This window comes from Balaenoptera musculus, chromosome 13 (assembly GCF_009873245.2).
Source record: "Balaenoptera musculus isolate JJ_BM4_2016_0621 chromosome 13, mBalMus1.pri.v3, whole genome shotgun sequence".
Taxonomy (NCBI): domain Eukaryota; kingdom Metazoa; phylum Chordata; class Mammalia; order Artiodactyla; family Balaenopteridae; genus Balaenoptera; species Balaenoptera musculus.
Genome location: NC_045797.1, coordinates 64722093 through 64737976, shown reverse-complemented (window position 1 = coordinate 64737976; position 15884 = coordinate 64722093). Strand labels below are relative to the sequence as shown.

At 36.7% G+C, this 15884-nt stretch overlaps 1 protein-coding gene across 2 annotated transcripts in view; it reads left to right on the top strand.

Moving 5' to 3' along the window:
- The first annotated feature begins 7 nt into the window (after nt 1–7).
- The window catches only part of SLC30A6 (solute carrier family 30 member 6), a 37765-nt gene continuing 21888 nt past the window's right edge, over nt 8–15884 (top strand). Inside the window, exons 1-5 of one of the 2 annotated variants that reach the window (XM_036873330.1) lie at nt 8–58; nt 4772–4858; nt 9778–9862; nt 10885–10927; nt 12886–12951. In XM_036873330.1, coding sequence (XP_036729225.1) covers nt 56–58; nt 4772–4858; nt 9778–9862; nt 10885–10927; nt 12886–12951 — 284 coding nt within the window. In that variant the 5' untranslated portion in view covers nt 8–55. The remainder of the gene's footprint in view (nt 59–4771; nt 4859–9777; nt 9863–10884; nt 10928–12885; nt 12952–15884) is intronic. The other variant, XM_036873331.1, reaches the window with a different exon arrangement.

The following is a 15884-nucleotide window of genomic DNA, read 5'->3' as shown; positions in this document are numbered from 1 at the left end:
AGGGAAAAACCAGCTCCTAGACCGTCTTCCGGCGGGAGCTGTGCCCCTCCTTATCATGGTGAGTTGGCCGGGGTTATGAGGAGGGTTTCTGTCGTAAATGATTCCTCTTATCCTTTCTGGTCCTGAAGCGGCCTTGACGTGCCTCAGCCACCCAGAGGTGGGGTTGTCGGAGTTATGCTCGGGGTCCCCGGGAGGAGCGGCTGGCGTCCGAGAGCGTGCCATCAGAGCTCTGATGCCCCCTCGCTCCCTCACCCGGTTCCTTTGCTGTTCCGGACCCCGGCCCCGCTCCAGGCCGACCTTTAGGCTCTGGGCGAGTTTATGACTCCTCCCTGCAGTGACATCTTTGATATAGAAATAAAAGTCTTTGCCAGTGTCAGCGACTACAACACCAACAAAAGATCAGAAAACAAGTCCACAGCAGCAACGACCGTATTAGTGATGCTTACAGCAGTGACGATAACACTGGCGTAAATAAAGAGGATGGTTAGTAGGGTATTGAGGCTGACGCCCCAGTCTCCAACTTGCCTTTATCGAGTGCGACAGCCGGGTATGGCAGCAGCTTTCAGAAGGCCAAAGACTGGCGAAAGTCAAGGTGTTGATAGTGCCTCTTACTGCAGCTTATTTTGTGTGTGCGTTTGTAGATCCCAGTATACTGTATGGCTTTGGGGATGTGGTATTCAAATTTTGTTAGAGGTGTTAGTCATTTTATTCCTTTAGAAATCAAGTATATAGCTCTCTGAATTTTATCTAAGGATAAGCAGTTGATTGTGATTTCAGTGTCAAAAGAGGTACACACCATTGTATCAGAAAATTCATGGGTCTCTTATTGACAGCCTGTATATGACAAAAGGACCACGTTTCTGTGCCCCAGCACTGACACTCTAAGTTTTTTCCTTGAGTGGATATGGTCGAAAAAATGTCTTATTCACATATTTGAAAATATTTTCTAAATTTCCTGTAATCCTTCCTTCACATACAGAAAGTGGGTAAAAGTTTACCTTTTTTGCTGACCAAATAGCTGTGTTCTTCAGAACACTCACCACTGTGTAGCCAGAGTTAAGTTTGTAAAACTTGACCATGCCACTCCCTTGCTTAAAATTCTTCCGTTTTTTTTCCTTTAGCCTGAAAGCTAAAGTCCTGTTTAGTATGGCAAGCAAAGACATCTGTAGTCTAGCTTCTTACCTTTACAGCCTCTTTTTACACATACATACATACATACACCCATATTCCAGCTACAGTGAACAGCTTGCAGATTGTGCTCTAAGAATTAGACCTTTGCACCGAATTAATATATGCTCTTCTCTCTGCCAGAATTGCTCTCCATTTGCTGTCTGCCATCCTTATCAGTATAACCCTTAACATGTCCTTTAGTCTCTTTCATGAGCCTTTCTGCCGTGTCTCAACATCCTATTAAGTGCCTCCTTTACGCTCCTGTGAGGGTGCTTTTTACTAGTAACATCTGGTGCATTTTACCAGACTATGTTAAAGTTGTGTATTCACTTGTCTTTCTCACTTCCTAGGCTGTAAGCTTTTTGAGAGGAGGACCTATGTATTCACTCTGATATCCCCAGAGCCTTTTGTACAGTGCCTGGCCCAGAGGAAGTTTTCAATAAATATATGTTTTATAGAACACTGAATAAGTAACCATGGCAGTAAATTTTTATGCGTGAAACATTAGTAATAAGGGAAATAGTAGCATTTAAGTTTTATTTTTAAAGTTACCCCTTATGTATTATTTATTTATAACATGCTATGTGCAAAGCGTAGTGCTTTCTTAGAAAATGTCAAGGAAGTATAGCTCTTGTCATTAGTGAAGTTACTAAAAAATTAACTTACCATGCAAGATAACAAGATGAAGGCTAGCCTATGGTTAATTACAAAGCAAGTGGCATAAAAAACTATAGTTTGAATAATCTAATAAGGCTTCATGTAGGAAGTGAAGCAGTAAACTGAGTACTTTGTCCCTTACTCCAGTACTCTTAGTCTACTATTCATTACTCTCATTTGGATGAGGAAACGGAGAGGTCAGGTAACTTGCTAAGTGCTTCAGGGCTATTAGTGCTTGGGTTAGACGAGTCTGGCCTTTTTACTCTAGAATGGTATGATCATGAGACAAGGAGAACAGCAGTTTAGTTGGAGTTGAGGATTCTTATCTGGAGCAAGAGGAAAAAATGGAAAGAAACTGAGGCTAACTCATTGAAAGCATTGAGTTCCAAGCTGTAAAATTTGGAGTTTATCCTGATAGCAGTGGAGAGCCAATATAATTTTGGAAAGAGTGACGTGAAAATTAGGATTTTTGTGGGTTTTCCCCCACTATCAGAATGGCATCAGAAATGGCCCTCTGCCTTTTAGAAACCTTATTGATTGTTTTAACCTGAAACTATTTTTTTTAATATTTTAATTTATTTATTTATTCATTTGTTTGTCTGCACTGGGTCTTGGTTGCGGCATGCAGGATCTTTAGTTGCGGCATGCGAACTTTTAGTTGCAGCATGTGGGATCTAGTTCCCTGATCAGGGATCGAACCCAGGCCCCCAGCATTGGGAGCTCGGAGTCTTAGCCACTGGACCACCAGGGAAGTCCTTTAACCTGAAACTTAAAGTAACTGAAATAATTTAAAATGGGCTGAAGTTAGAAGATATTCAAGGATACCAGTATTAAGTAGAATTTACCTTTGGGACCAAAATGTCCACACATAATTCTTTAAGACTACAGTATGTTTGTTGACATTAGCATTTATTAACATCTCAGGTGAAAATAGTATACTGTTCCTTTTCAACTGAATTGATTTAGCAGAGCCTTAGGGTTATACATATACACTGGTCTTTATTTAGATATGAAAATTAGTTGCACCTTTTTCCTGATACTTTATTTTTACATTTTTAAAAATACTTTTTACTTTAACTTTTTATTGTGGAAATTTTCATACATACACAAAAGTAGAGAGAATCTAACATTATGAGCCCCCATGTAGCCATAACTTGGCCTCGACATTTATCAACATTTTGCTGTTTTTGTTATGCCAGATTTCTAGAGCTCGGCCTATTTTCTGCCTTTCCTGAGTCTAAACATAATGCAACTAATGACATGTAAAACTTGAAGAAATGGGATATATCATTTTATAACTATTGAGATGTTTCTAGATGCTGACTATAGGAAAATCATACCTCTGCTTGAATGGATCTGAAAGTTTTTCACATTTTTAATCTGTTAACTCCTAGTTCCACTGCTATCTGTGGAGCTTCAGTGTTTGAATCAAATTGGCCAACTTTAATGGGGTAGAAATGTAGTATGGTTGTTATAGTGATTGTGGCCTTTACCATCTAAGAAAATGTTTTGTTAAAATTAAAATCCAAAAATTTAAGTACATGGCACTTAGCAATCAAATTATTATGTATGACCCGTTGAAAATTGTGAAGGATTTTTTTTCCCCTAGAAACAATTACTTTGCTTTTGTAATAACAAAGATTTTCACAGCTTATTTTTTGAGGGTGTTTTTTTGTTTTGTTTTTTGTAGAGTATTGTATTCCCATCATGAAAGTATAGTAAAATTGATCAATTTTTTCCCCTTTACAGCTTCTTGGTTTTATGTCCTATTAAGAAAAGTCTTCTCCACATACAAGATTATAAAATTATACATCCATGAGTTTCTTCAATTATTCTATTGTTTTTTTTTTAAATGGGAGTTAACAAGAGTTACCAAACTCTTTTTTTTTTTTAAATTAATTAATTAATTAATTTATTTATGGCTGTGTTGGATCTTCGTTTCTGTGCGAGGGCTTTCTCTAGTTGTGGCAAGTGGGGGCCAGTCTTCATCGCGGTGCGCGGGCCTCTCATTATCGCGGCCTCTCTTGTTGCGGAGCACAGGCTCCAGACGCGCAGGCTCAGTAATTGTGGCTCACGGGCCTAGTTGCTCCGCGGCATGTGGGATCTTCCCAGACCAGGGCTCGAACCCGTGTGCCCTGCATTGGCAGGCAGATTCTCAACCACTGCGCCACCAGGGAAGCCCCTATATTTTGATTTTAAAATAATGAAAAATTAGAGTGAGTAGTAAGGATCCAACTTTACCTTTTTCCAAATACTATTTATTGAATAACTCATACTTTCTCCCACTGATACTGGATACTGCCTTAATCACAGGCTAATTTCCTATGTGTGCTTGAGCTCTCCTTTATGTTAAGGCTTTCTTACATGGTTTCCTGGACTTGAGTGGTAAATCCCACTGTAATCACCATTCAGTCTCTTCTCTCATTGGTAACCCCACTGCCATGACCTTTCTCTGCTAGTACCATACTGTGTACTAGCAGGGACCATGGAAGCTAGCTAGGATGTCAGATACTTTGAATGCCTGAGAGAGAAACTCAGAGGTTTTCCTGTAATAATAGTTGCCAAACCTTTCATATATAAAGCTTTAATTAGGTAAATTGTAATAATTTCTTTCCAATAGAGCTATTTGGCAAACTGGTTTTCTGGTTCAAAATTGCCTAATCCATTAAAAAAAAAAAAGAGTTTGGTCTAGAGCTAAAATGCCTGGGTTTGAATTCCTGCTCAGCCATTACTAGCATTGTGTGCTTAGACAATTTACTCAAAATTGTTTCCACCACATAGATGATTGTGAGGCTTAAATAGGTAAATACATGCAAAGTGTCTAGAATAATTGCTTAGGACATAATGAGCATTCAAGAAATGTTAGTTGTTATTATTATATCGCAGGAATGAAGAAGATTAGATACTTAAATGCTGATTTGTGTACTTTTTGTTTGCTTTAAAGGGGACAATTCATCTTTTTAGAAAACCACAAAGATCTTTTTTTGGCAAGTTATTGCAGGAATTTAGACTTGTAGCAGCTGATCGAAGGGTAAGTTATTTTTATTCCTTAACCCTAATTTTAATTATTGCACAAACATTATAACATTGAAGAAAGGTAATTTTTAAGGCAAATAGAAATCACTCTTGATCCATCACATTGTTTTCATTTTTTTTATGTTGGATAAGTAATTTTTAATGTAAAATTACAGTACTTTACTATACAGTTGTTTTGCCTGGGAGGAAGCTAGGCTTTGGTTAGTTTTTATTCTAATTCTAAAGAATTTTGAAGAAAAAATGTTTGGTGATAGCCTTATGTTGTTAGTTTTTTTTAGCAAATTAAGTGGATGTGGTCTGAAGCCACATTTTCTCATTTTTAATGTAAGGCAGAAAAAATAAGTTATGCTTTGAGACTATAAATAGACAATCAATACCCTTTTTGGTCACCAATGTAGACCTTCTAGTTATTATTCTGTTTTCATTGTTCTTATTATTGTCTTATACTGTAAGCTCCCTGAAGGCAGTGACTATGTCTCTTTTGCTCACTTTTTTTTTTTAAACATCTTTATTGGAGTATAATTGCTTTACAATGTTGTGTTAGTTTCTGCCATATAACAAAGTTAATCAGCTATACGTATACATATATCCCCTCCTTTTTTAATAAAAGTACAAAATAAGCATCCAACAAATATTTGATGAATTTTAAATAATCCTAGCTTCAATGTAACATAATAAGCAGTAGCAATGATATTGACCACGTATTATAATACTAAACTAAAGATTTCTTTTCTTTGTTTTTTACCACTATATCTCCTGTTTCTAAAACCTTGGGATATGGTCAGAACTCATTAATTCTGGTATTTGGAAATATTATCATCTCTGAATGTTAAACTCTAAGAGCCACGGGTAGGAAACTTATCTGCTTCTTTTCTATCTAGTCATTTAGGATGATCTCTTTTTTTTTTTTTAATATTTATTTATTTATTTGGCTGCATCAGGTCTTAGTTGTGGCACACAGGATCTTTTATTGTGGCGTGTGGGCTTAGTTGCCCCGTGGCATATGGGATCTTAGTTCCCCAACCAGGGATCGAACCCGAGTCCTCTGCATTGGAAGGTGGATTCTTAACCACTGGACCACCAGGGAAGTCCCTAGGATGATCTCTTGAGAACAGATAGTTATAGCTTTATGATGTTGATGGAAAGCAACTATATTGCAGGAGGAAGCAGCAAGTTCTTTAACAGTACACTTCATTGAAGCATAGTATACCACAGAATAGGTAGTAGGAACAAAACCAATAAAGGAACACCTGAATTGTACAGATAACCTCTATCATAATTTAAATCTTAAGAGGTACACCTGGCTCATCTCTTCATTGCTTTTCCTGTCTTAGTTCTTGGTGATTTCATATTTCATGTGGAAGATCCTTACCTCTCAGTTCCTCACCACAAATAATCTTGTCCTGTATCCCTCCCAACCATCCACTCCTATGATCATACCATAAACCTTATCATTTATAATAACTATATCCTCCCATTGTCTCAATTTAAGCATTTTACTCATCAGCCACTACCTCTTGTCTTCCCAGTTCACTCCTATTACTAGGACCTCCAGTCCATTGACTCTGCTATATTTTCACTATTTTTCACCTCTCTTATCCTCATTTACTTACTTATCAATTTAGATTCTCTGGTCCATCATTTTCATTTTCTTGCATATGACTTCAACTCCTTTGTGCCCTTCTTCTGTCTATCATACTTCCTTGGCAAATCCTTAACCTCATTAAGTCCACTTTTTTCCTACTCTGTACCTGCATGCAAGCAACTGAATGGAGCCTTAAAAAAAAACCACAAAACCATGCTGACTGGTCTCCCTTTAAATTCATGATCAAGTATGCCATTACTATGACCCATACTATATGTTCCTAGTTTATTCAGTTTCCAGTTTCCTAAGTGACAGTTTCATACCATTTTCTTTCACTTCTGTCCTCAAACTCCCAAAAGCTTATTCATCCCCACTCTAACCTGTTCATCTTGCTTCCTGTTTCGCTGAGGGAAAAGAAGTAATCAGGAGAAAACTTCCGCATCCTGTCATTAGCATATCTACCAACACTCTGCCTTCCCTCCTATTTTGTGAATGAACTGTCTGATCTGCTATATAAGGCCAGTTCTTCCACTGTTGCCTACTCAAAGACAGCATTCCTATAATGGTTCCTTCTGTCTCTTGCACTGTTGTTCCTTCTTGAATCATTCTCCTTCTCCTTCTTGCATCATAATTACATGCCATATATTCCACTCTCAGCTACTGCTTCCTTTCTCTGCTTCCTTTTATACAAAAGTACTTAGAAGAATTGTCTTTACTCTCTTTGTTCACTTTTTCTCCCTGTTTCTATTAAACAAAACCAGTCTGATTCTAGTCCCCACTTATCCACAGAAACAGCTTTTACAAGGTAACTAATAACTTCTATGTTGCCAAAAGCAATGGTCATCCTCATTTCCCATCTTATTTGACCTTCAATGGCATTTGATGAAAAACAGTCTCTTCCACCTTAAAGCAGTTTTATTCATATGGACTCTGAAATGCCACTGTTGATTTTCCTCCTACTTACTTGGCCATTATTTTTAGTCTCCTTTCTTACTTTCCTCTCATCTTTCTGACCTCTTAAGTTTTGGAGTGTCCCAGGGCTTATGGAGCTCTGGCCTCTCTTGTTTACATTCATTCCATTTAGGTGACACTTTCATTACCATATGCTGATGACCCTGTATTTATATCTCAGTCCCTATCTTCTTCCCTACCTCTAATTCCTATATATAATGGACTTCTCAACATTTTCACCTGGATATCTAATAGGCATCTCAAATTTAATATGATCAAACCTGAACTTTGATTTTCTATCACTCCTTCACTACATGGCTCAGGCCAGAAACCTTGGAGTCACTTTTACCCATCTCTTTCCCTCACTCCTCACGTCTGCTTTATAAGTAATTCTTGCCGGCTCTATCTTCAGTATAATACTCAGAATCTGACTCTTTTAACACCTTCCTATCACGTTCAAAGCCACCATCATTTCCCACATGGTTTATTGCAGTCACATTCTAAGTGGTCTTCCTACTTTCATCCTTGCCCCTGTGCAGTATATTCTACATAGGGAAGCTGAATGAGCTTTTTAAAATGAAAGCTAAGTCACTTTTCATCTCATCTGGAATACATCCCAATTCTTTTCCTGGCGTACATGACACTACTTGATGTAGCCCCAGACTCCCTCTCAGCTCTCTTGTCTAGCTGTCCTCAGCCATTCTTCTATCTCAAAGAATTTGCACTGTGGTTCCCATTTTCTCTCCCAGATATCTGCATGCTTAGCACCTTGGCCTCTTTCTGATTTCTGGTCACATGTCGCCTTACCAAAGGAGTCTTTTCTGACCACCCTGTCTAGAAGAGCAGCTCTTCCATGTCTTCCATTTACTGTGTTCTTACTGTATTTTTTCTTCTAGCACTTATCACCACCTGACCTTATATATTTGTTTATTGTCTGTCACCTCACCTGGATTATAAGGTCCATGTTTTGTTCACTGCTGTATCTCCAGTGCCTAGAATAGTGTCTGTTACAAAATAGATACTCAAATATTTGTTGATTAATAGCTTGATTCAGCATTAGAACTGCATGCATTAAATGCTTTATCCTCCTTTTCTGACTGCTGTTGAATCCCTGTCCTGACTAGACCCCATATCCAATCATTTCATTAATGTCCTCACTAGTATTAGAGTCCCTTGTCTTGTTAATCTATCATATCAGTTCTCAAGTCTCTAACATCCCTATCTCACTTGCTTTTCTGGTTTTGCTCGTGGGTGTAGAGGAAGTTCCACAATGGTGTCTACCATAAATTCATGTTGGTAATTATTGTTCTTCTTTTTGATGATTCAGTAGTATATTCACCATAACATCTATTCTGCAGATCCTCTTCTAGATTTAAGTTTCCAGTGCTACTTTATCATATCCCCTAATTTTAGAAAATGGCCTTGCTTCTTCCTTTCTAGACTGTTACCTCTGTGTTACATCACTGTCATTTCTTTCTGCCTTACAAGTTCTCTTTCTCTTCCGTTACCTTCTTACCCTTCTCACTTTTCTCACAGGTGGTGTTCTTCCTTTCTAGACCTACACCTTTCATCTGTATTGTAAAACCATCCTATCCCATACCATACTTGACCTTAGCAATTACATGTTTAATTTTAACACCTCCAAATAACTACCTTTTCACTAATTTATTTCACCTCTACTTTCAAACAAGCATAGGTCTCCCTTTGTAGGGAGAGGAGCAGAACAAAAATAAAAAACAGTTCACTTGATCTCTTCTTCCTTTATTTTTAGAATGCTCTTCCTCCTTCCTCTAAATCCTAGCTATTTCAAGGTGTATCTCAGATCCTCCGTTTTCTGTGAACTTCTAAACTGTGGTAATCTTTCCCTCTTTTGCAGTCCTATTTCATACAATTTATTTGGTAAATAACCAAGTACTGCTCTTTTTTGGTGAGTGAGTGGGCAGGGTAACTTTATTTTAATGTAACATCAAACTTACAGAAATGTTATGAGTATAAGGAACTCCCTTATACCCTTTATTCACATTCATCAGTTGCTTTACATTTTGCCCCATTTGTTTTTATCATCGTCTCTACATGTTTATAGAGACAAAATTATATTCAAATGTCAGCATATTTTCTCAAATATTTGAGGGTTTGTGTGTCAGAATTCATTTTCTCTTGAATAATTCTCCTTCTAGAATTATTCTTTTAGGCTTATATATTATAATAGTAACTTGGTTGATGATAATTTTGGTAGTTTTAGAAAATGTGGCACTTCAACTTTTTGAAACAAGTTGTGCTTATTCCTTTGAACATTAGAGTATGAATCACAGCAACTTGAATGGACCCAGAGAAGTTTATCAGCATTGTACAAATAAGAATGATTTTCTTTTTCACAGTCCTGGAAGATACTGCTGTTTGGTGCAATAAACTTAACATGTACTGGCTTCCTGCTAATGTGGTGCAGTTCCACTAATAGTATAGGTATGTCACTATTCTTATTTTTAGGAGTTAATTATTTCACTTTTATTGTTCTCATTTTAAATAAAGGTATGTCTTCCTTTACATAGAATATATTATTCTGAACTATAACTCAAAAGATTTAAATGAGAGAATCTATTCCAAAAGTACCTTGTAAACTATAAAATTGGTTCAGTTGTTAGGCATTATCATTTAAAATGAGCTTTTTTAAAAAAAAAAATTTAAATCTATTTGAAAAACTAAGATTTCTTTTTATTTTTTAATTGAGGTATTGATTTACATTATTATATTAGTTTCAGGTGTACAGCATAGTGATTCAGTATTTTTATAGATTATACTCCACTAAAAATTATTGCAAAATAATGGCTATAATTCCCTGTGCTGTACAATTGATCCTTGTTGCTTATCTATTTTATACATAGTAGTGTGTATATCTTAATCTCTTACCCTTATCTTGCCCCTTTCCCACTGGTAACCACTAGTTTGTTTTCTATACCTGTGAGTCTGTTTTATAAATAGTGCTGCTGTGAACATTGGAGTGCATGTATCTTTTTTGTGAGATTTCCTTTTAATGTGATAGATTAGTTCTTCAGTTTATGTAGTGTATAAATAAAATTTTACGATTTATTGAGTTTTTCCCTTGAAAAGGGAAATCTAATATTTTTCTTGTGTCGTGACTCTTATGTTTTTATTTACCATTATTTTCATCCTGCTATTTTAAAAATACATTTAAAATAGTACTCCGATGACAGAAGGAGGCAAAAAATTGATCACAGGGCTTTTGAGCATATGCCGCTTCATTTTTCCTGATGGAGAAATCAGGTTCTAAAGTAAGCTTTTGTATTAACCAACTTTGGCTACATATATTCGTCAAATTTACTAGATAATTGCCAACATATGAGATTAATCAGTGACTCATGTTTTTTGGTGATGGATGTCCCTGTTATGAACAATTTTGGTGATTTGTTGTATTTCCTAACAATGGATTCAGTAACATTTTAATCAGTCTTTTTGTTGTTTTGCAGCTTTAACTGCCTATACTTACCTGACCATTTTTGATCTTTTTAGGTAAGTTTTAAAAATGCTGCTTAATGTTTTTACTTCCTTCCTTCCTTCCTTACCTACTTACTTACTTACTTACTTATTTATTTATGGCTGTGTTGGGTCTTCATTGCTATGCGCGGGCTTTCTCTAGTTGCGTCAGGTGGGAGCTACTCTTCATTGCGGTGCGCAGGCTTCTCACTGCGGTGGCTTCTTTTGTTGCAGAGAACCGGCTCTAGACGTGAGGGCTTCATTAGTTGTGGCATGCGGGCTTAGTTGCTCCATGGCATGTGGGATCCTCCCGGACCAGGGATCGAACCTGTGTCCCCTGCATTGGCAGGCAGATTCTTAACCATTGAGCCACCAGGAAAGTCCCCTCCTTAATGTTGTTGTTTTTTTTTTTTTTAATAAATTTATTTATTTATTTTTAGCTGCATTGGGTCTTCATTGCTGTGCAAGGTCTTTCTCTAGTTGCGGCGAGCGGGGGCTACTCTTTGTTGTAGTGCATAGGCTCTCATTGCAGTGGCTTTTCTTGTTGCAGAGCACAGGCTCTAGGCGCGCGGGCTTCAGTAGTTGTGGAATGCAGGCTCAGTAGTTGTGGCTCGCAGGCTCTAGCAGGCTTTAGAGCTCAGGCTCAGTAGTTGTGGCACATGGGCATAGTTGCTCCATGGCATGTGGGATCTTCCTGGACCAGGGCTCGAACCCGTGTCCCCTGCATTGGCAGGTGGATTGTTAATCACTGCGCCACCAGGGAAGCCCCTTCTTAATGTTTTGAAGCTAGTAAGGAATTTGTTATCAACTATACTTCATTTGAAAAACAGAAAGGAGACCTCCAGAAGGCTTCCCCAGTGTTTTACTCCTGACCTTGATTGGTGGTTAAATGGGTGTTTTTCTTCTATTCGTTAAAATGTACATATGTGCTTTATGCACATTTCTGTGTAAATGTCCTATTTTGAATAAAACGATAAAATTAAACTAAAAAAAAGTTTGTTGCACTGAATTTATGAAGTTTTCTTTACTTAAAGGAAAGTTATCTGTGAAATAAGTAAAATTATCAACGTGGACCATATGTACAAATAATAATTAGAAGTTATGCTGGAAGAAAATACCCCATTTATATAGCAACAGAAAAGATAATACCCAGACTTTAGGTCAGGTGCCTACCTGTAGATGAGTCAGCTGTGACCAGGGAGCAGGAACATGTAAGAACATACTAGTTCCCACTGTAACCATGTGGATGGGAAAAGAAATGAGGGATATTAATAACTGCAAAGTATATATGTAATTGTGAGCTAGAGAGATGACCTATTGGCTCCTGCTTTGGGGACCTTTCATATTTCCAAATAAAGGTTGCAGAATGCTTAGACCATATGTCTCCAAGATCCGTGCCATAAAAGTATGTTATAGGGATGTCTTTTTCATCAGTCACATAACTAAATCTTCTTGATTGGTCTAAAACAGATAGTTGTTACCTGAATTTCACACTGTAGTAAGTTGTTTTAGAGTGAATCTCCACTATACTTAGAAAGTAACCATAACTTTATCCCATCCAGAATGTTGTCAAGGTGTTATTAATATTTAGTTTAACTTTTAACAGAGATTAAATAAAGTTTATCAAAGTTAAAATGTATTGCATATGCCTAGAATCAAGTAAATTACACTTACTATTACTGTGTCATTTTTTGCAGGCTCAGTTGTGGAAACCATTTAGGGCGGATAACTTTCTGAGTAGAGAAATTATGGGTTTAGGTTCTATTTAAGTGTCTTAATGGTATATCAAAACTTCTTTCAGTTTCTCCCCATGTTAAAACTCACATTAAGGTGCTTATTGTCATTAGATTATAAATTATTAGAATAACTTGTTATTAGTTTAGTCTACAAACACTATTAACTTTTAGCAACTTAGGTATTCTGAAAGCTAAATTTCTTTCTGTAAGTCCTCCAGTTCTAGTTCTAATGCTAAATTTATTTTCCTTTTTACTTAGTTTAATGACATGTTTAATAAGTTACTGGGTAATGATGAGGAAACCTAGCCCTGCCTATTCATTTGGGTAAGTTCAAATTTTATTTTCTGCTAACTTATTGCTATTAAAGTAGTAGTTATACCAGGCAGTAAAGAGCTAGCTACAGTACTTGTAGAAAATAAATGCTGCCTGTTTAGTGGAATAGTGATCAGATAGTGAAAGTAGATAAAAAAGCATCTTCCAAGAGGATTCTAGATAAGGAACATGAATGTTTAAATTTAAATCATATTAAAGTAAAATGTTCACATTAATTTTTTTTCTATTTTATAAAACAAATCTTACATAAAATGTTCATTTTAAGTTCTTTAATATTTTGGTAATCTCTTATTTCAGTTAGAGAAAGTACAAAGGACTTTCATGTATGTATCTTCTAGATGTTAAAGTAAGTGGGATATAGTTTAACATTAATGCAGCAGTAGAGATGTATTTTTATCTTAAGACTGGATTTGTGACAGCAATGAACTGAAAAAGATTTTGAGATTTCTGTTTCTATAGGTTAGAAATTACTGAAAGTTAGAAAATAATCTTTTATATCAGAGGATTTTTAAAAATATGTTAGAAAAAAATGAGTTCTTTTCAGATTCAAGGAAACAACTTGAAAGAAGAATTTAACTTTGGTGAAGAAACTCTTGGACCAAACTTACCTTTCTTCTCCACCATACCATTTATTGGGATTATATTCTTTTGAACAAAATCAGGTTTTATTTACTTAAATAATGGGACAAAGTAAACATGAAATTTTAGTGTAAAATGAAGATATTTATAAGTGTCACTGAAATTTGATAGAGTTGGATTGATATGATAATCATTTGTAAAGTATAGATATCCATATATGGAAATCTGTGACTCTGAGTCAAGGCTTTTGGTTGTAAGTGACAGAAATCCAACTCAAACTAGTTTGGGGGAAAAATGTTAATTTACATAACCAAAGTGTGGGAAGACTGAGGTAAACTGGTATAGGGACTGGAACACTCAGGACATTGTCCTTCTCTTACCTCAAAAGGCCTGCTTTTCTCTGCATGTCAGGTTCAGTTTCTCAGACCACTTTTCTCCACTATCCTGGAATGATAACTTCTAGCAAGACTTTGAACCTTCTCACCTTCATCCTTGAGACGAAAGGATTCCCCAGCTCTAGTTCAGAAAATAGTGAGAAAGAACTATTGGTTGGTCCACCTTGGTATAGATGTTAGTCTTTAGATCAGCTATTGTGGCCAGGAGACAAGGTCACATAAGGGCAAGACAGCTCCCATTTTGGCCTAGTTGCTTAGAGTGAATAGGAAAAGAGGGAGCAATCAAATATAATTGCAATCCGTCACATAGCTTGAAGTATCATCTATATTTAATAATTCCAAAATTCAGTTCTCCAGCACTGAGATTTATCTCATGTCATGTTACCTTCGTGCCAGGTTCACCTGGATGTCTAATTCATGTCTTAAATTCAAGCTAGGATTCTTGTTTTCTTCCCCCCAAATCTGTTCCTCTGCAGTTTTTCACATCTTAGCAAATATACCACCACTCAGTTACTCAAGCAAAATCCTTGATTATTCTCTCATCACCCACATTTATCCATGAGCAGGTTATGTCAGGATAACTTAGGAACACATCCAGAATCTGTCCTCGCTCCCGTTTCTATCTCCACTACTACCATCCTAACTGGTCCCCATGCTTCTGCTTTTACCCCCCTTCAGTCCATTCTCCATATAGCAACCAGTGTTTGTTTTTTTTTTAAGCCTAAATCATGCTATCATTCTACTTCTTAAAACCATCCAGTTGTTTCCTGTCATACTTAGAATAAAATCCTGACTCCTTTCCTCGTTTACAAAGGCCTTGTATGATTTAGACCCAGCCTACTTCTTTTCAAGTTACCACTCTCATGCCCTCTATACCACACTGTCTTTCTTTCTGTGATTTGAACACAACTTATTCCTGCTTTAAGGTCTTTGTACAAACTATTCTATGTCCTGGAAATGCTCTTCACTTGATTCTTACGAGATAAGCCCAGTTTTGTTATTCCAATCTTAATGTCACTAAATGCTAATGTCATTAAGTGACTGGGCCCAATCTAAAATGGATTCTAAAATAGATCACCTAGTTAGCTTCTTGTCACATCAGACTGCTATAATTCTCTGTATAGAACTTATCAGAACTTATAAATTAATTTTTTAAAATTTATTTATTTAATTTATTTATTTTTGGCCGTGTTGTGTCTTCGTTGCTGCACGCGGGTTTTCTCTAGTTGCGGTGAGTGGGAGCTACTCTTCATTGCAGTGTGTGGGCTTCTCACTGTAGTGGCTTCTCTTGTTGTGGAGCATGGGCTCTAGGCACATGGGCTTCAGTAGTTGTGGCTTGCGGACTCTAGAGCACAAGCTCAGTAGTTGTGGCGCACGGGCTTAGTTGCTCCACGGCATGTGGGATCTTCCCGGACCAGGGCTCAAACCCGTGTCCCCTGCATTGGCAGGCGGATTCTTAACCACTGCGCCACCAGGGAAGCCCAATTAATTGTTTTTTTTTTTGTCTTCCCCTTTAAAATATAAATTTCTTGGTAGCAGGGACTGTAGCTTGTTCTGCTTATATCCTTGTGCAGTTTGGTGAATTTTAGCAAATAAATATACTTGTATAACTACTATCTAGATCATGATATAAAACATTACAAGTTCCCCCAAAACCTCCTTTAATGACTTAATATTGAGTCAGAGTCAAACCCTGAGAAAAGTAACCAGTATTCTGATTGGTGTCATTGCAGATTCTTGTTGCCTGTTTTTGAAGTCATATAAATGGGATACAATATATATCATCATATAGCAGTAGTTCATTCTTGTTCATTGCTCTAATATTCCATTATGTGAATATATCAAAATTTGTTTATATGTTCAACTATTGAAAGGAATTTAGATAATTTTTAGCTTTTAGCTATTATAAATAAAACTACTTATGAACAGTCTTGTACATTTCTTTTGGTA